General features: G+C 38.6%; 1 protein-coding gene across 2 annotated transcripts in view; it reads right to left on the bottom strand.

The window, feature by feature from the left end:
• The window catches only part of lpar1.L (lysophosphatidic acid receptor 1 L homeolog), a 78,621-nt gene that overhangs the window by 32,593 nt on the left and 20,890 nt on the right, over nt 1–25,138 (bottom strand). The window contains 2 exon segments of one of the 2 annotated variants that reach the window (NM_001085591.1): nt 975–1,103; nt 2,951–3,214. In NM_001085591.1, coding sequence (NP_001079060.1) covers nt 975–1,025 — 51 coding nt within the window. In that variant the 5' untranslated portion in view covers nt 1,026–1,103; nt 2,951–3,214. 2 annotated transcript variants of the gene reach the window in all.

Below are 25,138 nucleotides of genomic sequence, written 5' to 3'. Positions count from 1 at the left end.
GATGGGGAAGTAACTGTGAGGGGCTGTTGAGGTGTGATTTCCCTCACTGATCACAGAGCACAAGTTGCATGTCAGTAATAAAGGCATCAGTGACAGAACATGCCACCCCATGTAAAGCCATGTAAATCTATTAAGCTTGGAGGTTTCACTTTCAGCAAACAGATTCAACATGGCACCCAAGGTGTTAGATAAAGAACTTCTTCTGATTCCTTGTTTTCTCATGTTAATGTTAAAACATTTTCATCCCAATGTGCATGAAATGCTCTTGCTGATAATACCAGAGTTTTGAATATTTAGTGCATTGAGGGAGACAGCTTAGGACTAGCCAAGTGTTCTCACTGCACTGTGAATCATCTTTCACTTATATTCTCTTGGTTTCCAAGGGATCTTATTGATTTGTGAGGGGATAAAAAAGACAGTTTATACAGAGCTGAAGTTCCATTAAAAGCATTCATTATCACCAGGGAAATAAGAAGAGTGGGACAGCAGAACAAAAAACAAAAAAGGGGGAAAAAAGGAAAAGGAAGGGGAGTTCTGCATAAATCAGAGTAGAAAGGATTAGCACCAATGAAATAGAAGAAATTGGAATTAAAATGAGGGTCTCCAAATAAATCAGATAAACATGGATTAGCTCTGGCAGCAAAAAGTTGCTAATTTGCATATTTACTGGATTTACGGTTTCTAACCATTGTGTAGATAACTCCTGGTTAGTTAAGTGAATTGAATACACTGCAAAATCTAAATGCATTTAAAAAAAAGGTTGATGGCACGACAGCTACCAAAATTGTCCCCTGCTGTCTACCAGAGACGTGAATTGGAAACACTTAACTGTTCCAGTTCTGGTGCTTTTCAGTTCTGGTGCTTTTCAGTTTAAAGAAGCGCCTGCATGTGCCATCAGTCTTATAAAGAGCTGCACAAAGAATATTTGTGAAGAGGAGGGGTGACACTTGCATCATCAGAAATGGAAGCCTTACCTGTGACATCATACCGATGGGTTCACTGACAAACTCTGAAAGCGAAGTCATTTTAGCCCAGTAGGTCTTAACAAAGATTTCCGATACGTGCCAGTTCACTTCAGATGTCAGTCATGCTGGCAAGTGACCCTGAAACAATTATACATATTAACTACATAAATACAGAGGGACAAAGATTAGAACAAATATAAAAAATACACTCTCTCGCAGCAGTTTTCCGGTGCATGTTTTACGAACCTGTATTAGCCCCAATGCCCAGCGTCTAATAAAAAATAAAAATGCAGCAAAAATACACAGGTATAAAAAGCACTAAGCCAATTAGCATTTGCAATATAATATTGTCTATAGTACTGTGAAATTTATATTTCCTTTCTTTTTGTTAACTTTTATTCCACTTAATACATTCTATTGCATATTTTACATTCTTTAATATGATGTAGGATAGCTTCCACTAATGTGTAAGGTGCTATTGAGCATATACTGCAAGAGATACTGGCGTATTCAGAATAAACACATGCTTCCAACCCTTTCTAGGTGATTTAAAAAATGTTGTTCTACTTGTAGTGGCAAGTATAAATACGCAAGTGGCAAGGAGCCTATACAAGTATAAAATAGATTACAATCATTTACTCCACATTTCTTGATACAGATATGTACAGCTCTTGTTGAACAGTTGCCAAAATCTCTGAGCCTTCATCTGTCTGGAAATGTTTAGAGTTGCAGTTGAACAAGACAAGTTCCCCCAACATAAAAAAAACCCACAACCTTAAGATCTACTTATATGTTTCTGTTTGGAGGAATACTTCATGAGAACGTGAGCGGTCACTTCCTAAACAACCACTGCTACATTTACATCTCCCTCAATGGAAGGTTTCTGCATGACTACTAACACATCACAATTGTTTAAGAGAAAATCTTTGTGGCCTTTCAAGCCTGTACAATGGGAGGCTTATAGCACACAACTGCACAGTGACAACTACGCTCATAGTACTAAAGAACCCAGAAATGATCAGGTAGACAGAAATAGGTGACCTTTTCAGAGATCTATGCCAGCTGAGCAGGATGTTCATTTTTGTTGTTATTTTTTTATTTTAATTTCCAAAGCGTCACCTACCTAAGCCGGCACCACGGTCACTTCTGTGACACACCTTATAAGTGAAGTGTTCCGTGACTGTTAGTGAGTTTTGTATACAGATTACCCCAACAAAGAGAGGCATGCTAAAAACATATCAACGTGAATTATGATATCCGCAGCCTGGGATTGTCCAGTAGTTGCTAAAATACAAAAGTCAGCAACCAGAGTAGTTTGTAGCTCAGCGTTAAAGTGCTACTGAGTGATTAATGGCTGTGCAAATGGAATTAAAGATACATATACATGGGACCCTCTAGAACAGTGATCCCCAAACAGTAGCTCGTGAGCAACATGTTGCTCCCCAACCCCTTGGATGTTGCTCTCACTGGCCTCAAAGCAGGTGCTTATTTTTAAATTCCAGGCTTAGGATAAAGTTTTAATTGCATAAAAACTAAGCATAGTGCCAAGTAAAGCCTCCTGTAGGCTGCCAGTTCACATAAGGGCTAATCACAGCCCTTATTTGGCACTGCAAGGGTCTTTTTCATGTTTGTGTTGCTCCCTAACTCTCTTTACATTGCTCGTGGATAAAAAAGGTTGGGGACCCCTGCTCTAGAACATAAATGTCAAGTGGAGTAGGAGGTACAACACCCCCCAGTCAGTTGCACAGTTTTACTTTCCTTCTGCTCATCAAGTCGCACACCCATAGCTGCACATGGTACAGTCTATAGTTCAATTAACACCCATCCGGAGCCAAGGGCATTGGATCGTTCAGTTGAGTGATTTTAAAGGTGTACCAACACATTAAAGGACTCTAACATCATCATTATTATTATTATGCCTTTAGAAAAAAGGTGAATGTTTACAAACAGTCCCTAAACACCGAAATCCCCCTTTAGCTACATACCATAAAACACACGGGATTCCAAGTTTCATGGTGATTCTAATCTCTTTCACCTCACTCTGAAAGCCGGCAGAAAGGGTTCAGCGCGAGTAAGTAATGATATCCAGTTGATAGAAGCAGACATCCAAACTTAAGTATCCAGGTATGTGTTACGAATAGAATTCCGAGGTCTGTGAAAAGGGGAGCTGGAGCGAGGGGCAGTAGGGTTACACAGGTACCATAGAGGCACGGGAGATAATGCACAGACCGGCTTCTACCAGGCGGCGGAGGGTAATGCCCCAAAAACTCTCATTCACAGACCACAGAGCTGCAAGGCAACGAAGCGAGCCCCTCAAGCAAGGGCCAATCACCGGGCAGTTTTTTTCTCCTGGGCGGTGCTCGGAAGCCAATAGTATAGAGTGACGGAGCAGGGTGGGCGTGTGAGAAGGTGGCGCGCATATTTAGTAGCAATGTGGAATGTGTGCTGGGCAAAAAAGTATAGCGGGAGGGAAAACTGGAACATCTCCAAGTTCATTCACAGCTCGGATGAAGTGGGGGGAGCTAGAAACATAGAGGTTGTGCTAGTAATTACATGGCAGCGAAAGAGGGCAGCTTTAAAAATAAAAAAATAAAAAACATTTTTTCCATAGAAGTGCTGTGATAGACTGGCCCCCAAACAAAACTGAATTCGTGTTCTGTTGCCTTTCTGTGTCAGCCAGCACCCCCTGCCCGTCCCCAGCACTTCGTGTTTGCTCCTCAAAAGAGCAAATTAAAAAGGAGATATTATCTTATTACATTTCTCTGAAAAACAAGGATTGAGTAAAAATTACCGGATGTGTATAGGTAGCACATCTCCTCCAGCCCAGCCTGCTAGTAGTAATTTTGATAAATGATACCAATTTCAGGGACATGATAGTGAAGATTCATTTCATGGGCTTGCATGAGGATAAACTGTAACATAAAAGTAATCTGTCACAGCCTTTCCCCCTGCAACTCTTACCTGTGGGCCTCTAGCTCCCCCCCCCCCCCACTCCAGCGCTTAATGTAAAACGAGGTGGGTGCACACTGAATTTTCTCCACTGGCAGAAAAACACCTGCAGAAAAATCTGATGATGCCACCCCCTTATCACTGTGCGCACAGGGCAGTATAAAACCACAAAACACTCAATCCTGGATTTTCTGTCTAATAACCACCATTTGTGTGTGCAGTGACAGGTGGATCCCACTCATGCCTGTTTAGCCAAAAGCAGGCGGAGCGTTGGCTCCGCTGCTATCAGTCTACATATTTTTTTCAGGCTTTAGATTTAGATTTTGTATTTTTGACTTATCAATTATTATTTTTGAGTAGTACCGTACATACATTCTTTCTATGTGGCATTAGCACAAACCTTGTTATTATATACTGAGAGCAGGAGAGCCAACATTCAGTCTGCTCTTGGCCTACTAGGGTTGCCACCTGGCCGGTATTTTACCGGCCTGGCCGGTAAAAATGATGGCTGATCTCAATGTTATTAATAGGGAAAAAAGATAAATATATTTTTTTTTCCAGAGAAGGTGGCAACCCTACTTACTACACACATGGCTAAGACTGACACTTTCCTGTGCTGACTTTTTTTCTACTTGCAGAGAAATGCCTTGTGACATGAGCTTAAAAACAGTGTCCTTCTAGCAACCATAGGCTAATGCCACACACGGCTGAAACAGACTGCTAAAGAACACAGAGAGAGAATCAGACCCTTACCTTGCCTGAAACCATTGCGTTGGCCCGGGTGCTAGCACACAATGGGTTTTGGCCCCAAAACACCAGAGTTTGGCAATTCACCACAGGAAATCTGCTGTGTGTGTGTGTGCACCCGGGCCAACACAATAGATGCAGGTGGAGGCAAGGTAAGAGGCTGATTCTTATTTTGCGTTTTTTTCAGCGGGCCTCGATTCAGCCCTGTGTAAAATTAGCCATAATCTAAATAAAATTAAAAGTTACAACAAACACTAAAAAGTGTTCAAAATAAAGGGGTACTATCACTAGTACTATCTAATGGAAATCAGAAACTTTTTGTTATATATATATAATCCATTAAAGTTTCTGTACCATTTTTTAGTCAAGTTACTCTTCAATATTCCCCTATTAGAAATCCTCTTCATGCAAAGGTCAGAATTTGACAGCTCTAATTTTGGGGGAAGATCCTTTTGCTAGAAGATGGTTCAGAACATGCTTTCAAAATCACAGACTCTAACGTAAATCCTCTTTCTTTACATGAAAGATCTGGGATTTGTGCTAAGCCATTTGTTTTAATATAGTGAGCTGTATTACGTCTTCTATGTGAAGCAAGTCCTCCCCAAAAATTTATTAGACCTAACTATGAATCAAAATCTGATTCCTGCACCAAGAGAGAAAATTTACTGATTATACTTTGAAAGGTTTCTAATATCCATGTGATAAAGTGTATATTGAATTTTATTTCCCCCTCTGCATTAACATAGGTAAAGCCTTTACAAATCCTGTCTTTCTTGATCAAGCTGGGAGACCATTAGCCGAAACACAGGACCAAAACCATCACACTTTCTGATTGATATCCAGCCATCATTCAGATATGGCCTGTTTAGAAATCCAGCTGACAGAAGAGCACATCAGCCCATGTATGCAGTTTACAGTGTACAAGTGTTTTTGCATCCAACTTCAACAGGTGACCCAATGGCCTTAAACTAATTTCTGCATGAGCTGTCTTATAATATGGGTTACCAAACCAGGCAAAGATTCACATATTTAGTGAATGGCCAGTGTTCCAGTGCTACAGCTACGGAGTGTTGCAATTATTGCAAAAAAAATGTATATTAGATTTGCAGGGCTTTTCCTTTTTACAAGTAGCACTACAGAACAGATTTGCCATTTATTTGCTACTAGTCACTTATATTTGTGAGGACTTTCATGTTGGATAAAGTAAAGGAAAACTTCACCTCTACATTATTCATCTTTGTATTTATTACCTTTAATAGTCTGCCTCTTTCCATACTGCATCTGGACATTTTTTGTGATTGTTAGGATCACTGACCCAAGCAACCAAAAAAATGCAGCTTTACTTTTATTGTATATCTTGTATTTATATTGTTTCTCTATCATCTCTGTACTATTCAACTTCCATTTTAACTTACTGTGGGTTCCTATGGTAATTAACTCCAAAGCAACCAGCTACCTCCATTTAACGCCATAGGTCCCCTTTCAAAATAAGAGTTTCTTTTTAATCTACAGTGTGGTAAAGAAATACAAAGAACCTCTTATTAACATCCTTTCTCGATCTCTGTTGTCTTTAATTAATCCAGCATGTGCTATGTTGGAAAACCACAGCAGAACCACAGCAGAATGGATGTTTGTTTACTTGGTCTTTTCTAAAAACTATTTTCATTTGTAAAGCACACGAAAATGTTTTACAGCAGAGACTTTAGCATTTAGTTTGGGTCAGTATATTCCAGTATTAGGCTATCATTCTTTCAAGCTTGGGTGTCCCTGACATTTGTAAGCCTTTAATGCAAAATACTTCAATAGTTTAAAGGTCAATTGAGTTTCTAAACTGTTTATGCTATTCTTTTATTTAAAATTGTAACTGTTATCTTCAAGTATCCCCTCCAGTAGCTGTACATAGGGGCACAGTGACTAACGCTGGCGAAACTTCACTAGCAAAGTAGATAGACTCTAGCGCTACTTTGCACTCTAAAGCCAGGCGGATTTTCTCTCTGGCGAATGGACGTAGCTACTCAAATTCACTAAGATGTGGATTTTAATGAACCTTACCGCTTCACCATCGTTCGGCGCCCTGGATGCAACTTCGCATTTTTGTGAATTAGCATTGTCCTGGCAAATTTCTGCCTGGTGAAGTATGGCGATGTGAGGGAAGCCGTAGCTGGCGAATTTCCAGAGGTTAGTGAGTTTGCCCCATACTCTTTTCTCGCATTCAAAATATAAGCACATTGATGTGTTGCAAAATATTTCTACCTAAATGATAAATGAACCCCTGCACACCACCTATACTTCCAAGCAATGCTATAACATAGTACAGCTTGAATACTCTGGAGCAAGGTGCATCTGCATGTCAGTTTCAAAATGACATGCAGATGCACCTTGCTCCAGATGCAAGTGATCTTACATTCCTCACTTGGGCTGAAGTGAGTAATGTAAAATCACAGGGCAAGCTGACTACACATGGCTGACTAATTGCTGTAATCCAAACAGAGCAATGACTGAAAGCATGCCAATAACAGTCAATTTTACCGATAAGCTCCATCCTATATTTATTTAGGTTATGGTTCAATTGCACTTTAATTATTGCTAAATGCATAATATGCAGCTAGTGCACCAACAAGAGTGACTAGGATTCTGAAAGGGCATATGATAGTAATTGCCACCTAGCGTCCACATATCACACAGTGACCACATCCAATTTTACATACACTATTACAGTGCACACAACCCTGAAGATTGCCTGGGATAACTTGCAAGTACAGGTATGGGACCTGTTATCCAGAATTCTCAAGACTTGGGGTTTTCCAGATAATGGATCTGTAATTTGGATCTTCATACCTTAAGTCTATTAGAACATTATTTAAACATTAAACCCAATAGGCTGGTTTTGCCCCCAATAAGGATTAATTATATCTTAGTTGGGATCAAGTACAAGGTACTGTTTTATTACAGAGAAAAAGGGAAAATTTGGATAAATACAGCCTATGGGAGTCAGCCATTCTGTAATTCTGAGCTTTTCTGGATAACAGGTTTCTGGATAATGGATCCTATACCTGCACTGATAGATTAGTGCTAAGCAAAAAGTGCCTTAAAGTGGACCTGTCACCCAGACATAAAAAGTTGTATAATAAAAGTCCTTTTCAAATTAAACATGAAATCCAATTTTTTTTTCATTAAAGCGTTCATAGCTGTTGTAAACTCATTTAAAAATCTCAACTGTCAATCAAATGTTGGCTGCCCCTCCTCTATGCCTTAGGCATAGAGGCGGGGCAAGCAATTACTTTCACTTTCCATTCAGCACATACTAGATGTCAATGCTTTCCCCACATTCCACAGTTCTCTTAACCATGTAATTGTGTAGCCAGGGCATGGGGATGGACATCAGGTCCCACATTCTGGTGCATAAACAAGATTCTGGGATGATACAAGGCTTGCTTTAATAACACTGTCCAAAAAATGGCTCCTGCCTGCTTGATATAATTATGAATTCCCAGGATGACGATAACAAGATAATTTATACAGTGCAATTAAAGTTAATTTTGCTTGACTAACATGATAAAATAGTATTTGGAATAATTTTTTTGGGTGACGGGTCCCTTTTAAGGGCCCTGGCACACAGGACAGTTGTCAACAGAGTTAAATCTCCCATATTCATGGGCGCCGTCACTAAAATGAATGTGTTAGTAGGTTAGTGTAAAACAGTTGCTGACTCATAGGCAATATGAGGAATTGATTCTTAAATGATAATCACCTTTTTGAATCTTTTACATTGCAGTCTTACTTTCCCAGCAATAGAACAGCCTATTTGTCATGAAAATGTCGGTCAGGGACAGCAGTTTTAACATATTTCTCTGTGGTGAAATTCCATACTAGACCTCTATGTGACCCTGATCTCCTGTGCAAGTGACAGTAACAGACAGATGGAGCAGCGCCACACAAATATACAAGAAGCCATTTCTGTACTGATGAGCATGCCTTAAAACTGAGTCTGAGCTTCAACCATTTATTTTTTTAGACAATAAATAACTTGTCAACTAAATTGGAAGACTAAGATGTGCTTCTTTTTTAGATTTCATTCAGTTTTTAGTCTGAGAGCATATGTGTGAGTGTGTTTGCTATCCAGCTGTCTGTCTACCTATACAATGGTTCAGAAATACATTTATTCTCCACGTAATTCTCTAATCCAATAACGATATAACATTTTTCATAGTTCTATTCAAAAAGCAGAATGGTCAGCTTTATTGAATTTGCCCCAGTGTGTTTTTTCAAATGTGTTTTAAAATAGTGATAATAGTTTTAAGTATCAGACTGAAGTACTCATGCTTCATTCCTTCCTGCATATGCAATATTCCAAGTAAATGAGTGGGCATTTCATAATAATTAACTATACTTTTTTAAAAATATGACCTCTTGATGGTACTTTCCAGACATTTTTATTTTCCATTTTAATATAGTTTTGCTGTTTGCTGTTAATAACAGGGTGGTGCCTCTTTACAAATTTCCAGATCACAACACACCCAATTTATAATGTGATTACATTTGCAAAAGACAGCAGTGCTTTGCAATATTTCATAGAGAAAAAAACACAAAACCACTACAGTTAAAGTAAGCCTAAGGATGTATCTCATGCTTTATTTTGTGGTGGGAAAAGAGAGGGGAAGTATTTCAGCAAATTATTGTCTTGCTGCTAATTTCCTCCCATTGCTGCTTTCAAACAATGGTTCAGTATTTAAAATATGTCTTATTTTTTTCCACCATATCACCCACACCCTTTCTGATATGCATTTGTGAGAAAAGAACACCTTGAAATGGAATCAGAATCATGTATGAATCAGGACATGCTGGCCTTATCTACCTCTTTTTATCCACTCAGTCTTCCTCCATGTTATAATTGAAGAATCAGTTCTAAGGCCTTTAGCACACATCACTTTTTTTAAGCATTTTGCCCATCACACTTTTATCCTCTTAAAATGGTCAGTTGATGACAATTGCTCACTGTAGACCCCAGCAATGCTGTCAATGGTAATCAGATGAAAACACAAGCACTGGTGATTATTATTAAATTCTTCAGGGATTGGGCCTGTTTTCAAATGAGAATCACATGAACATTTCTAGTGCTGGAGTTCTTTTGTGATTTACAAAAGTGTGACAGAAGGAGGTGATTGGAGGCATTTTATGACAGGTAAAAATGGAATGAAATTTGTGAAACGCATTGAAGTCAATGGGCATCAAAATAATTTTAACGCGTGACAATTTTTATAGTTGCGACTATTTGGTTCAAATGCATTAAAGTCAATGGGCGTCCAAATAATTTTTATGCGCGACAATTTCTATGCGCACAACTATTTTTTTTTGATGCGGCTGATTTTTCATCTGTGAATTCTCGCCCACTTTCATGAATTAATTCGCTTGCGGCAAACAAACAAAATTCGCAGTGGATTTGTGTCTTGCTTATCTATTCGCCCATCACTAGGAATGGGTCAAGGTCTGAGAATTATCCTATTTACCATAGGTATTAATGTTAGCTGCTAAACTTTAGGGCAATGGCACACAGAATATTTTGTAGCCTGCAATAAATCTTTTCAACAGACGATGAAATGCCCATTATTTTCTTCCGGGTGGCGAAAATTAAAATCGCCAGTGGGGAACATATGTGGAGTGAAGTTGCCTGGAGTTTGCTTTTGCAAGGAAACTTGGGTTACTTTGGAAAGATGAAAGTGGCACTTTTTAGTGGGTGGGAAGAAAATAGGGTAAGTTTTGTCGCTTGCAGCAGCAAAGACTTGTTGCGTGTATGTACATGTCCCTTGTGACTTTACCCTTAATGGTATGGCGCACAGACAGCAGATTACAAGCCTTTTTACATAAAAATGCTGCAGGCAAAAACAGACAACACCATGTTTGTCCAGACGTATTAGTCAGATGTTGGCTTTCAGATGGCTGACCAGTAAATACTACCTGCCTATTGGTTTTTATGGTTTACTAAATTACCCTCTAATAGTGTGACATGTACAACTGCTTTTGGCTATGTTTGGCTATGTTTCTAGACACAGTCTGAACGTGTTGCTGAGCATTTTTCTTAGTAAAAGTTTCCCTTTGCCTTAAGCTATTTAGTTTTATTTATCAACCATTTAAAATTCTCTGTTCAGTGGTGAGATTTCATCACACTTTGCTGTCAGAGGGAGGTGGGACAAACAGTTTACTGTTAGTGGGAGGACCTCCAAGCTATTGTCAGTCTAGCAACAGCATTGCTAATTAAGTCAATTGCTTTGAACTTGCCAGAGTGTTAGTTACCCCCTTAAGATACCGGACCACAGCCACTGCTTTGTATTCATTAGTAAGCAGTTGCGGTTTCACTCCACAATGTGTAGTAAGTATGAATATTAGCACTGGAAAAAATATGTTAGGGAAACCAGGTAATGGATCATTGAAACCCACAGCATGCACAAGACCTGAGGTAAGCATTATAACATTAGAATGTCAGGAGACAGTGGATTCATGTCTTGGCTCAATATGATAGAACATAAACGCAACTGTGTTTTCTAAGTAAAATGATTTATTTGTCCCCATGGATTTATGAGGAAAAACACAATGGAAGGTCATCACAAGATAACTGACCACTCTGCCAACAGCAAAAAGTGAAAATCTGGATGTCAGCCCAGTGCCCTGTGATAACTGTAGCATAGCTAACGATGATTGTTTTATTCCACACTTTAGCCATTTGTATTTCATTTAATAAAGTATAAAGGCCCCTTTGATCACAGTATTGTCATTAGTTACATGCTACCTCTGCCAAATAAAGTTGGTGACTTTCCTCTTTGGCTAGACTTGCAGCTATAACCACATTTTTAATGTACATTTAATGATGTCATTGCTGTAATGTGAACTGCATCATGAAAATTGTTTTAGTCCAAGTGCAGACTATAGCAAGTGTGTCTTCATTTTCATACAAATTGTTGCACCTGGGGTCAAGTATTGCAAATGTGTGCACTGCATTGGAATTCAAAATCTGTAAAGGCTTGCATTATGGGCCTTTATTTATACATAAACACCCTGTTTACAATATCATGGGGCAAATTTACTAAAGGGCAAAGTGACTAACACTGACCAAAATTCGCCAGCGTGACGTCATTTCGGAACGTCGCTGATTTACTAACGGTCGCCGGAAACAACTTTGATAGCGAAGGAGACTCTAGCTGTACTTCGCTCCCTAACGCCAGGCGAATTTGCGCTCTGGCGAATGGAAGTAACTACACAAATTCACTAAGAAGCGGATTTTACTGAACGTTACCTCTTGTGCCAGACTTGCCCTCGCCACCTCAGACCAGGTGAAGTGCAATAGAGTAGATATAGTTCCTTAAAAAATAGTTGAAATTTTTTCTAAATCCCAAAAAATGCTAGCGTCTTTTCCTTTTTTCAGGTCGATAGGCTGCAAAAGAGCATAACATTTTTTGGGGTAACCAGCTTCCCCCTCTACATTTCCTAACATATGGCACAATACACTGGGCACATGTGAAGGGCAATATAACAAATCTATTTTCCTTTATTAAGGTTTCCCGGGCTTGTGTAGTGTAATGTATTTGCTGCAACATATACGTCCATTGAACTTTAACTTCCCGCCGTTTGCAAATTATGCAACGCTAGCACAACTTCCATATGCTTGGCGTAGTAATGCTAACGCAACTTCACCAGCATTTGCCACCCTGAACGCAACTTCAGATTTCAGTGAATTAGCGTTGTCCTGGCGAATCTATGCCTGGCGAAGTATTGCTATGTGAGCGAAGCCTTCGCTGGCGAGTTTTCTGAGCTTAGCGAATTTGCCCCCGTGTTGTAAAAGCCAATGAGGTGTTCCTGAAAGGAACAGTAACACCAAATCATTAAAGTGCTTTAAAGCAATGAAAATATAATGTACTGTTGCGCTGCACTGGTACTATGGTTGTTTTTGCTTCAGAAACTATACTATGGTTTATATAAACAAGTGGGGGCAGCCAATCAAAGCAGAAAAAGGAGACAATACAGATACCAGATAAGCTCTGTTGTATACAATAGGATTCTTCTGAACTTATCTGTTATCGACTATGTAGCCTGTGCTTGAATGACCGCCCCATGGCTACACAGCAGCTTGTTTACATAAGCTATATTTGTGTTTCTGAAGCAAACACACTAGTTTTACCAATGCAGGGCAACAGTACATAATATTGTCATTCCTTTAAAAGACATTAATTTTTTGGTGTTATTGTTCCTTTATCCATATCAAAAAAACAAGGTCTTGGACCTCCTGTAATTTTGAAAATGTTATTGACATCTGAAAGATGGCAGGGGCACCAAATGTGTATAATGGATGAATGAATTTCCTTTACCTTTGAAGAGAATCTCCTGAATTCATCTAAAATGAATTTACTTACAGAATAAATTTTCATTGCATGGGAAGGAATTTTGGCCTTTCAGATCTATTTCCTGAAAGGCTAAATAATATGGTTTCTCTGTGTTTTATATATATAGTGGTCAAAAGACCTTATGCTAATAGTAACACAGATCAAACTAAAATAAGTACCTTGACCCTGCTGGATGCACAGCTCTGATGATGAGCAGAATGTACAGCAGATTTTTGGATAGGACATGCCAGTCTGAAGTCCCAAAGGTCACAAGAGACAGGGACCTCCAGTCTATGATGTAAGTAGTGTACTTTGAAGTCTACATCCCCCTCTTTGGAAACGTCTACACATCTAAACATCTGTTCCCAATTGTATGGGATCATCTACGTAAAACATTGTATCTAATGACAATCACTGATTAGTTAATTAATGTCTGTAAAAATGGGTCAATTTCCCAGTATTTCCTACAAGGCAAAACATGTAACAGAGCATCAGAATGCTAATTAATGTCATCAGTTTAATGCCTTAAAATGAGAGATACAAGTGAGAAAGTGAGATAAAAGAGTCTGAGCAGTTACAGAACAGCAGCCAAGACAGCAACATGGTATTGTAGCCTTTGAAAAATGAAACTGTTAGTAATTAAATGACTACTTTAGAAACTGTTTATATATCCTCCCTCTTATCAATGCTGAAATATGTAAAGCTATGTGTACCCTGTTTAACAGCACCTAAACATGGTATACGGATACAAAAAGTAACATAAATTTGTATATCTAGTGGTGTCCAAATATTTCCAGGCATGAATTTGCAGCAAAAAATAAATAAATAAATAAAACAAGTTTGCAGCAACAAAAAAACAAAAAACAAGAGAACCCCAATGCGTTTTGCACAAGACAGATTAGCTCATCACTATTTATATTTAGGGGCCCATTCACTTAGCTCGAGTGAAGGAATAGAAGAAAATAGAGGAAAAAAACTTTGAATTTCGAATGTTTTTTTTGGCTACTTCGACCATCGAATGGGCTACTTCGACCTTCGACTTCGAACTAAAAATCGTTCGACTATTCGACCATTCGATAGTCGAAGTACTGTCTCTTTCGACTCCCTAGTTTGCCACCTAAAACCTACCAGGGCCAATGTTAGCCTATGGGGAAGGTCCCCATAGGCTTGCTAACAATTTTCTGATCGAAGGATAATCCTTCGATCGATGGATTAAAATCCTTCGAATCGTACGATTCGAAGGATTTAATCGTTCGATCGAACGATTATTCATTCAATCGTTCGATCGTAGGAATAGCACTAAATCCTTCGATATTCGAAGTCGAAGGATTTTACTTTGACGGTCGAATATCGAGGGTAAAATACTTTGAATTTTTTTTGAAACAAGCACCCAGGCGCCAGTGGACGCCTGGGTGAGTGCCAATATTCCAATGTTTTTATGTGTGTGTGTGTGTGTGTGTGTGTGTGTGTGTGTGTGTGTGTGTGTGTGTGTGTGTATATATACTTTGAATACTTGGGGGTTTGACAAATCTTTGATCCCTGAAAACAACTTTGCTGGTATTATCTCATCCAGAGAGGCAAATGCTTAAAAAGTAAAAGTTCCCATGAAATGATAGGGCTATCAGGGGATATTTATTGCTTGTATATGATTTAAGGCCCTACAGGACTTCCCTTCTTAGATCAGTATATTGTCTTTACAGAAACAACTGAAGACCACAGCATATTTTTCTGTCTACCCCGTCAAATGCAGTTTGTGGATACAATGATACTATTGTGTGCTAACTTTCCTGTCTCAAAAGGAATGTGTTGATAAAATACCTCAGAAGTCATTCACAGCAAGGTTTAGGAAGTTCATTTGAAAGAATTAGCAAGTCAATGAGCCTGATTTCCCATCGTCCTTATATTCATTGTATCGGATCCGAGCTAGCTCATGGTCCTGTTGTAAACTACAAACACAGTATGACTAATTCTGACACACTGAAGTTAGCACTCAAACACTAACGTTGACACAGTCAACAGTCATCTAGGAGACACTTAAAAATTATTTTTTTCTTCTACAGAATTAGATGTGTTGGGAGAGACACATCAGTGACAAACCATGCTGTCAGTTATCGAATGGGTCAGTTCTACTTATATAAATAGACTATATACACAATGTTGTTGAGTAATATAGACAGTTTTAGGGCAATGGCCTAATTTGTAGATGGTCATATGGATATTAGAAAGCATACGATTTATCACAATCATACACATTCAAATTTTCTGACATAAATCACTTGCACGTGCCATAAACTGTACATTTGTGACTGAAAGTAACAGGAGGGGAATGGCTACATGTGCATTGTCTGGTGTGGGCTGGCAAGCAAGATTTCAAAATGTCACTCCTGGAATGGTGCTGGGGGGCATAGGCACAAATTAGGGAATGCCTCTTATCCACAGGCCACACACAGAGTTGCTCATCTGGCCCACCTGCCATAGGGTAAGCTTTGTCCTTTTCCAGTTCTGCAAATAGGGACTGTGCCATTTAAATAGGGACAACTGGTATGCATACTAAATTAATAACTATTTAGCCTATAAGTCATGAAGATTTTACAGTGTATGTCTAGTTTCAAAATAGTTACCAGAGTGCAATAAAGCTGGCCAAATATGGGAAGATATATGCGGAGTATGAAATGCTGGTAGTGAAGGATCACCTTTAAAGTTAACATTTAGTATGTTATAGAATGACCAATTCTAAGCAACCTTTCAATTTGTTTCATTGTTTATTTTGTATAGTTTTTTAATTATTTGTCTTTTTATTCTGTCTCTTTCCAGCTTTGAAATGGGGACCACTGACCCCATCTAAAAAACAAATGCTCTGTAAAACTAAAAATGTATTATTATAGCTATTTTGTAATACTCATCCTTCTATTCAGGCCCTTTCTTATTCATGATCTCCTATTCAAATCAATGCATGATTGCTGGGGTAATTTGGACCTTAGTAACGAGATTGCTGAAATTGTAAACTGGAAAGCTGCTGAATAAAAAGCTAAATAAATCAAAGACCACAAATAATAACAGATGAAAACCAATTGCAAATTGTCTCAGAATATCACTTTCTATGTCATACTAAAAGTTTACTCAAGTATGAACAAGCCCTTTAAGGCTTTAAACAAGGAGTAGTGTTAACTGAAGGGAAAAAAATTTATTTGATTTACATATCAAGTTAAACGTAGGGGTTAACTTGATATGTATTGGGTAAGTATCTCTTCAGAGGTTTCAGATGGAAACTGGAACGTTTAAGAACAGAGTGTGTCAGTGGATGTTATAGAGTAGCAGGGCAGCCATCAGGGGGGGACAGGGGGAGAGTTGTAGGGGGCCCCGGGGGTAAAGGGGGCCCTGTCATGCCACACTTACTTGATTAGCCGGGCCCCCCATCTTTCTGAGAGCTGCTGACTTCGGGAAGGCATGGATGTTTAAGGGGCCCTGGCCACCAATTTTCTCATAATGTGGGGGGGGGCCCTGGCCACCAATTTTTTTTTCTCATGTGGGGTCCTAGCCACCAATATTTTTTAATGGGGGTGCCCTGGCCACAAATGTTTTTTTATGGGGGGGCCCTGACCACCAATATCTTTTTATTTTTTATTAACATGTTTTTTTACTGTGGGGGTGGGGAGGGCGGACCTGTAGGTGGGGCTTGCAGTGGGTGCAGCCCAGGGGGCCCAGGAAAATTTGTCGTATGGGGCCCTGCTATTTCTGATGGCGGTCCTGTAGAGTAGCACAGCTATTCAGAACTCATATATATTTCTACTAATCACAACACCATATATAGAGGCCCATTTGAGCAAATCAGCATGGCAATAGCTTAAGAAAAGTGCAGCAGGAGAGAGTCATGCACAACAGCAGTGAAGGTACCATATGGGGATAGACTTTAGCCAGTGATCCCTAACCAGTAGCTCACGAGCAACATGTTGCTCACCAACCCCTTGGTTGTTGCTCCCTCAAAGCAGATGCTTATTTTTGAATTCCTGGCTTAGAAGCAAGTTTTGGTTGCATAAAAAACACATGTACTGCATAACAGAGCCTCCTGTAGGCTGCCATTCCACATAGGGGCCACCAAATAGCCAATCACAGCCTTTATTTGGCACCCAGGAAGTTATTGCATGCCTATGTTGCTCCCTAACTCTTTTTATTTTTAAATGTGGCTCAGGAGTAAAAAAGGTTGGGGACCCCTGACTTAAGCAATGTCAGAACTAGGGCGGGTCAGCAACTATTACACATATACCAAGCAGAGAACCGGGGGATACCAATGAATATTTAGAATAGGCTGTTTGCAGGAATTATGCTGATTATATTAACCAACTTAGGAACCAAATTATTCTAGTAGTAAGCAAGCATCCACTAGACTTGATATTTAAAAAAAACAATGTCTAGCACTGATAGGCTGCACAGGTAAATTCAGTTAACTCATGCATGACTGGCCAAAATTACACAAGAGTTCTAACAAAATATAAGTTTGTCTGACCCTATGGCAACTGATTGGATCACAATATGGGCTTATACAGACCTGGAGGAAAAGGACAGCATTCACAAGTCTATGTAGTCATTGCCTTGTTGGATGCCAGCCATGCAGGTCTTTGATTTGACCCCATATGTGGGCTAATAGGTTGCCAACTGAGTCTGGAGTCTGTACCTTAAATTGTGAGATTATTTACTATAAACAGATTCATTCTACATGGCATGCAGTTGCATAGTGCTCCAAAGAAATAAGGCAGGTGGTTCCAGCTCAGTTATGACAAAATTATTCATACAAAATTATCCACCTAAAGGGTCTACCATTTTCGAATGCCGCTTCATTCCAACGTTATTGCAGATGAACAGGCTTCTGGTCAACCTTTCCAGTTCTGTTGGAGCCTGGAGAAATACCCATTTTCTGTCTGGAGGAGAGCCACAAAATAAAAGAAGTCTTCTCAAACAAGAAAGGTTTGATAGTTTGTTCTGCTTTGTCACTGCTGTTCCTTTAAGGAAACACAGATTATATATGTCGCGTGTCAAAAGGGTGAGTTAAGTTTGATGTTTTCATTGCATCTTAATCAGTTGTGAGGAATTTGCCAGCAACGTAAACAGATATACTTCATTTCTGCTTCGTTTCTTGAGAATGGCAAGTGTTACAGTTATAGCTTGATGATTTCCATATGTGTATCATCTTCTTTTAAAGTTGCTTTAAATTTGTCTTAAAGAAATTTGTTTATTAGCATATCCTTTATATTCGCTTTCATACAAATGTTAGATGCCTTTGGTACAGACACCCTCTACAGATACAGCTATCAAGTTGTAGAAACATAGGTTGTGCCGTTGTATTGCAGCGTCCTCTGGAGCAATCTGAAAAATCGTTATGTGTACAGAAGCAAAAAGTGCATACATAAATAGAATAAGCAAAGCTATCCTGATTACTGAAAACGAAGGATCGGGAAACAGAAAGTAGTTCTAAATAAGTTACCTCTTTTACATGAACATTCCTTCATTATACTTATTGTTTGATGTTTTTGAGAATGTGCTAAGAAACTTGTGGTTTTTAACTTATTGCGTAAAAGAAAAATTGAGATAGAAAAATGCCATAGGCTAAGCATACTTTTTTTTTTTTACTACTTTCATTTGGCAGATTGTGGAATTGATATTCCAGTACTCATATTTTGTCAAGCTAGCACAAACAATTTCCAAATTTCCACTAAAGGGTGGAACAGCCCATATCCTATAAACTGATGTCCAAATCTAGTTTGCAAGCCCCGAGAAAGGGATTTTTCTTTGCAATATTACAATTATTTTATTTTCTCTTGCTTAAAGTGATGTTATCATCCCAGCAGGCCCGTGAAGACCGGAGGAAGCTGGAGGGATAGGGCCATGACCGGGTGAGGAAGGGAAAAACCCGGAAGGCAGGGCAAGGGATTGTGGGGGATGTAGTTTTTAGGAGGCGGCGGGAAATTGGGTAGGCAAAGGGAGGAGCGGGAAGATAGCCGGCGCCATTTTAGAAAAAGACTGCCCGCCCACCCGCCCCTTTTGGCAGAGGGAGAAGAGAGGGTTAAGATGAACGAGTCGCAGCCGCTTAGGAGGGTAGGTGGTGGAATTGGAAAAGGGAGTATGGCGGAAGATTGGTAGGTCTGAGGCTAGGGGGTGTGGTCATTGACCACGGTTAAGAGGGGAAGGTCAAAACAAGGGGCCTAGTCTCAGGATGTGGATAGGTCCAGTAGCAAGGGGATCTCCATAGGAGCAGCCTTCAGCTGCTAGGGGTGGAGATCTCGCTGGACATTGGTTATAATGTTAACGTTGAAATGTTAAATATATGTGATTGTTAACTTGTGTGTAAATAAAAGTGGCTGGGGCCTTTCCAATCCATTAAAGAAGTGTCTAGTTGTCCATTTATTGGTAAAGGGGAAGTGTGTTGGGAAGAGGGTCCAAGACTTGACAATACTCAGGTCATGGTATAAATAAAGATTTCTGTTTATTAATCTATGTTAAACTGTCACAAGTATCACCTAGTGACTGTGAAAATAATGAATTATGAATAATTAATGAAAAATGAATTATTTCAAATCCTTAACTATTACATTATAAAGTGTTCAACACAAACCTTGATCTGCAGTGTCAGTTACATAATTGTAGGAAGATCAATGACAGGGTAGCGCATGCCTTTAACATAAAATGCTTAAATTTCACAAATAGGTACATTTTGTACAGTTCCAAGTATTTCTATCACAATCAAGAAGTACTGCATATGAAACAACATATACTGGGTGATAATAAAAACAGAGAGACGAAAATATATCTCCGCAAACAATAACAACAAAAATTCACAAACCCATATTCCTCTTTGACCTTGTTGTTTGTCTAAATTTTGTAGAGCGACCATGATTAGATGACAGTGTAACAGTTATCCTTGGAGAGGAAGATGGTATCACTAAACTCATTCCTGGATTAATAAAAAGCAATACCCTTTAAATAAATAGGGCTTGTATAAAACATACTTTTCTCTTCTTGTTTTAATTACAAAAAACATCTTGTGAGGTTGATAATTAGATTACCAGTATAGAACCCTCTCCCGTCACCATTTGCTTAGAAGTTTTGTTAGCAGGAGTCCATTACGCAGGGGTACGGTATAATCTGTGCTCTGGTAATCATAGAGTATCTTAAATTGCATTTTTGCCCTGTTTAGCTCAAGAAATAAAAAAACATAGATAGGCAAAAAGTATGATCAGTGTAAGCTCAATTTACTGAACCTCTGTTCATCAAAGGGGTATACTTTCTTTTCAATTAACTTTTTGTATGTCAACAAAGTACTGAAAGTATATCCAACATCTGTACTGTTGGTTCATCCATCAAATTTTAGAGGCTGGGCTTATCAGAAAGAGTGTAAAAGGTACAAATAGGAGCACTCCACTAAAGAGAACCCAGCATAAATGTCATTAGTACGGTTCTCCTTCTGGGTTGACAATTTGAAGTTTAATTTATAGAACCTTTATTCCAGGCCTATACTCTTGGTCTTGCTTAGCCTATGTCCCTTCACTGCATACAGTCAGAATGGCCAAAGCTTCATATATTACTCTCCTTATATTACTTGCTAGTAACAAATTAATTTTTTTCATGTAAAAATGTTGGCAAGTATCCAATCATGCCAGCTTGTTTAGGTGGATTGGGGCCAAGCCAAGTTCTGAAGGTGGCCTTGGGGTGGAGTTTAATAAGCAGAATGGAGTGTGGCTGTTCATGAAAGCTTTATTCTTCAATCCTCATTTTTCTCCATTCTTGAGTCTGCCAAGTGTATTAGTATCATGGAGTTCTTATCTCATTTCCTCCTCATCAAAAAGCAGCAGTCTATGCTTTGTGTACAGCTTTTCCCAAAGAGCAAGGAAGGACAGAAATCATTTTGGCACTGGCGCAAAATTCGTTTCCTATCTATTCATGTTCTTTTTATTTTTCACAGCAGCTTGATAGTCCAACAATGCTGGATAATTTCGCTCACATTAAAAAAATGTTATACACAACTGATGGCTTTGCACATTTTAACAAGTAGTTTAGTTACTTGATATCATTTATTCACAAGTATCTAATGTTGGAGCCAAATATGAGGGCAATTAAAAAACACAACGAAAAAGTTGTTTAGATTTTTTAAATGTTTTGTATAATAAAGATTCAAAGATTCAAGTATTCTGGTTAACATTTATATTCTTTAAAGTATTAAGGATAATAACTATAGCAATAAGGTGGTATATTTTCATTTTCTGGTTAGTCCTTGGCGGACAGGGCTTTTGTTCCTTCTCTCAAGGAGAACAAAAACATTTCATTCTTGCTATTTTCTGGAATAAGTAATTAATTGTCTATGGCACATGCTAAGGAGAATTCAATTAATGCTTGTTCAACTGGCCACTACCCACAATTATATTGAACTGCTAGCTCATGATTCCTGTTTGTTTCTCAATAGGGGCCTTATTTAGTTGATATTGTTGTAAAATATAAGGATATGACTGGTTATGGAACTCTGAGATGCCTTCTAATATCCTCATATTTAACAACAGGGGGTACATTATTTCTTATAAAATACAAGTGTCTGAGTTATGTGAACAGAAATTCAAATCACTGAGCACAGATTATAACCGATTACATCACGAAGCACCATTTCTAAGCATATAATTTACAAAATATTTATGGCTGTTATGTATTATAAATACATAGAGAGGATTGAGGCCAGGCGACCTGAGACAATGCACCTTATACTGAACAAATGAGTCAGTAAAGGAATGTATGGGTACTATGGCCTTTAAAGGGGTGTTTCACCTTTAAGTTCATTTTTAGTATAGTATAGAATTGCTAATTCTAAGCAGCCTTTCATTTGGTCTTCTTTATTTATTTTTAATAGTTTTTTTTTTAATTATTTGACTTGTTCTTCTGACACTTTCCAGCTTTCAAATGGAGGTCACTGATCCCATCTAAAAACAAATGCTCTACAATGCTATTGTTATTGTTACTTTTTATTACACACCTTTCTATTCATGGTCTCTCCTTTTCATAGTCCAGTTTCTTATATTAAATCAGTGCACGGTTGCTAGGGTAGTTTGGGTCCTAGCAAACATATCGCTGAAATTTCAAACTGGAGAGCTCCTGAAAAAAGGCTAAATAACTCAAAAACCGCAAATATTAAAAAAAATACACTGCAAATTGTCTCAGAATATCATTCTCTACATTATACATAAAGTTAATTTGAAGGTGAACAATACCCTTTAACACTCTCATACTAGGTATGAGAACATGTAGCAGTTGTGTTTATGAGTATTACCAGCTTCTGTTGTTACACTATTATTTATATTAATCCTCCTGCTTTTTACTATTCCTTTCAGTTGATTTGCTGTCTGCCACCTGTTGTAACGCTAGTGTTTTCTTCGGATTCCAATTAAGTCACTGCCAACACTTTTCTTTCAGCCTGGATATATTGATTGACCTAATGGTGGTGTTAGTCATAGAGAGATAAATGGAGCAGACTGTACATAGGAAGCCCAGGGCAGTGTTTTGCATGACAGACTCTAGGTAGGCACAGATGGCTGAAATTCCCTTTGAACCTTATTTGGTGATTTCCCATTTGTGTATTTACATTATGTTAGTAATCACTGGCAAAATAAGCTGAAACAGAGGTAGCTTGAGTACAAACATCATATGGGCAAGATAATAATACATGCATGTTATGGGAGAAAAGGTATATAGATGTAAAATAAATAGATGTGCACCCCTCCAACATCTGCAAAGCTTCAGCATCTACGAAAGAAATGTAATATACAGTGTTGTTGGAAAAAACAGGCAATGTGAACAAAATATAGAGGAGAGGTTTAAATTATGATGATATTCGCTGCTTATAAAAGGTAAAACTTGGCAAAAATATGCAGTGCAAATATTTAGACACTCCTGCCATGTTGTTGGATGACAGAGATCAAAATGCAAGCGAAGTCTACAGGCCAAGAGCCATGGCAAAACTTACTTTTTGCTATTTTTACAAAAGGCACCAGCAAAAAAATGTAAGGAAATTGCAGCTCTTATTACAAACTAATAAAAAGTGATATGCCAGAACTGATCTGGGGTAAGAGCTGGAAAATGATACACTTCTTTTATCTTTTTGGCAGCTCATTAGAGCATGGGAAACTACGTTTTACTTTAGCCAAACAGCACAGAGAAAAGCCAAATAGTCAAACTGAAATCTGTATTATGAGTTCAAGAAACAACATTCTGTATAAATGATTGTAATGTTCAATTAACAAATAAGACAACTCAGTATCATATCTGTGGTCACCCTAACAAGCAAAAGTCAGAGGAAAGAGGTACAGCCAAGGGAGTGGAGCACACAAATCCATGGAGGGAGTGTTAGGGGTCATTAGTTAATATGGCTGTTTCACACCCAAGAGTATACAGCAGCCTTATAACAAACTTGGCTTAAAAGAGCATTAAGGCATTTATTTTATTATGTTCTATTTCACTTAGTCGAAGTATAACATGCTGAGAAAAAGAAAATGCAAAATATACGCAATTAATTTTAGTATCCACTGTTAGGATAGTCACTAGATGGGTTGCTTAGCCTTCTAATAATAGATGGCACACAGGTGGATCGCCAAAGTACACCAATATTGTAATTTGTCTGACCATACTATATACTGTCCGCTCTTTGTGGGCAGCTTTACAGATATATGGGCCATGTCAGGCATTTTCTCCAGTATCTACTCTGGGGCAGACAACGCTGATCTTCTACCTTCAACTTGACATCACGGTGCATTGACAGGCACAGCATTGACTATTGTGCACTTACAGCCCAATACCATGTCTGTCAGTGCACAGTGTTGGGCGGAAGGTTGCAAGGAAGCAAATCAGCATTTTCGGCCCTGACATAGAAATGACCTCATCTGGCATGACCCTAAAACTGTACAAACTATTTTAAAGGATAATATCATTGTCTTATCTGCATCTAATTTAAGTAAAAAAATATATAGTTTTCAAAAAAAGTAACACATCAAAAAATAATTTCAAAGTTTATGAACCCTATTCACTGAAATGTCCTATCTACTGAAATGTCTGTGACAACAAGGGAAGTGGGCAGAAAAGGGGACAGTTCTCTAGACTTCTTCTGTAAAAAAAAAAAAGATCACTTCCCCAAGATGACCACCCCACTTGAAACTATAGCCAGCAATGTGACTAGGTTCATTTAAACAAGGCTACAATGGCTGGTTTATGTTAATGTACAATATTAGTATAGTACTTAACTCAATAACAGTATTAAATACATATATCATTTGATGAAAATGATAGAATCCCCTTAAAGGAGAAGGAAAGGCATATTTAATGGGGGGTGCCAAAAGTCGGGTACCCCAAGTGATTGTATATACTTACCTCACACCCTGGGCCGGTGTTCCTATCAGGAGAAAACTGCACTGGTCCAGGGGTTCTTCAAGCGAGCACAACGGATCAATGAGCTTCCTTCTTCCTCTTTCTTCAAATTTCCCAGGGCAGACGAATGCGCAGGTAGAACGAAATAGCTGACTTCTTTGTTAAAGTTGGGCTTTTCACGCTACTGCATGCGCACCCGAGCGAAGAAAGAAGAAGCCAGAAGCCGATTGCTCGGTGGTACTTGCTGGAATAACCCTGGGCTGGTAGCACCGGCCTACTTGGGGGTACCTAACTTTTGGCACCCCAAGTAAAGAGAGCCTTTTCTTCACCTTTAAATAGAATAGATACATAAAAAGGTCTAGTATTGACTTGATTTTTTTTTTAAGTTTTGCTCAATTAATGAACATTGCAGAAACTTTTGTGTGACCGCTGTAGCTTGTCAGAGATGGAACTGACTCATTTTTACATGGATTTCATGTAAGCATTTCGTAAGGCCTTTATAAACATAATAATTGCTTTTAGGTTCTCGTCTTAAAGCTCCCACACTATCAGTTTACTATTCTAATAGTTAAATAGTGTTGGCTTGTGCATATGAGGAAAACCACATTGCTGCATTCTGACCTTGTTTTTAGTACATTATGTCCCAAGGAGATCATTAGATGAAGCAGCTCTGAACATCACACATAATGAAATTGCAGTATACATGGATGAGAA

This window comes from Xenopus laevis, chromosome 1L, assembly GCF_017654675.1.
Source record: "Xenopus laevis strain J_2021 chromosome 1L, Xenopus_laevis_v10.1, whole genome shotgun sequence".
NCBI classification, from domain to species: domain Eukaryota; kingdom Metazoa; phylum Chordata; class Amphibia; order Anura; family Pipidae; genus Xenopus; species Xenopus laevis.
This window is presented reverse-complemented; position numbering and strand designations above follow the sequence as displayed.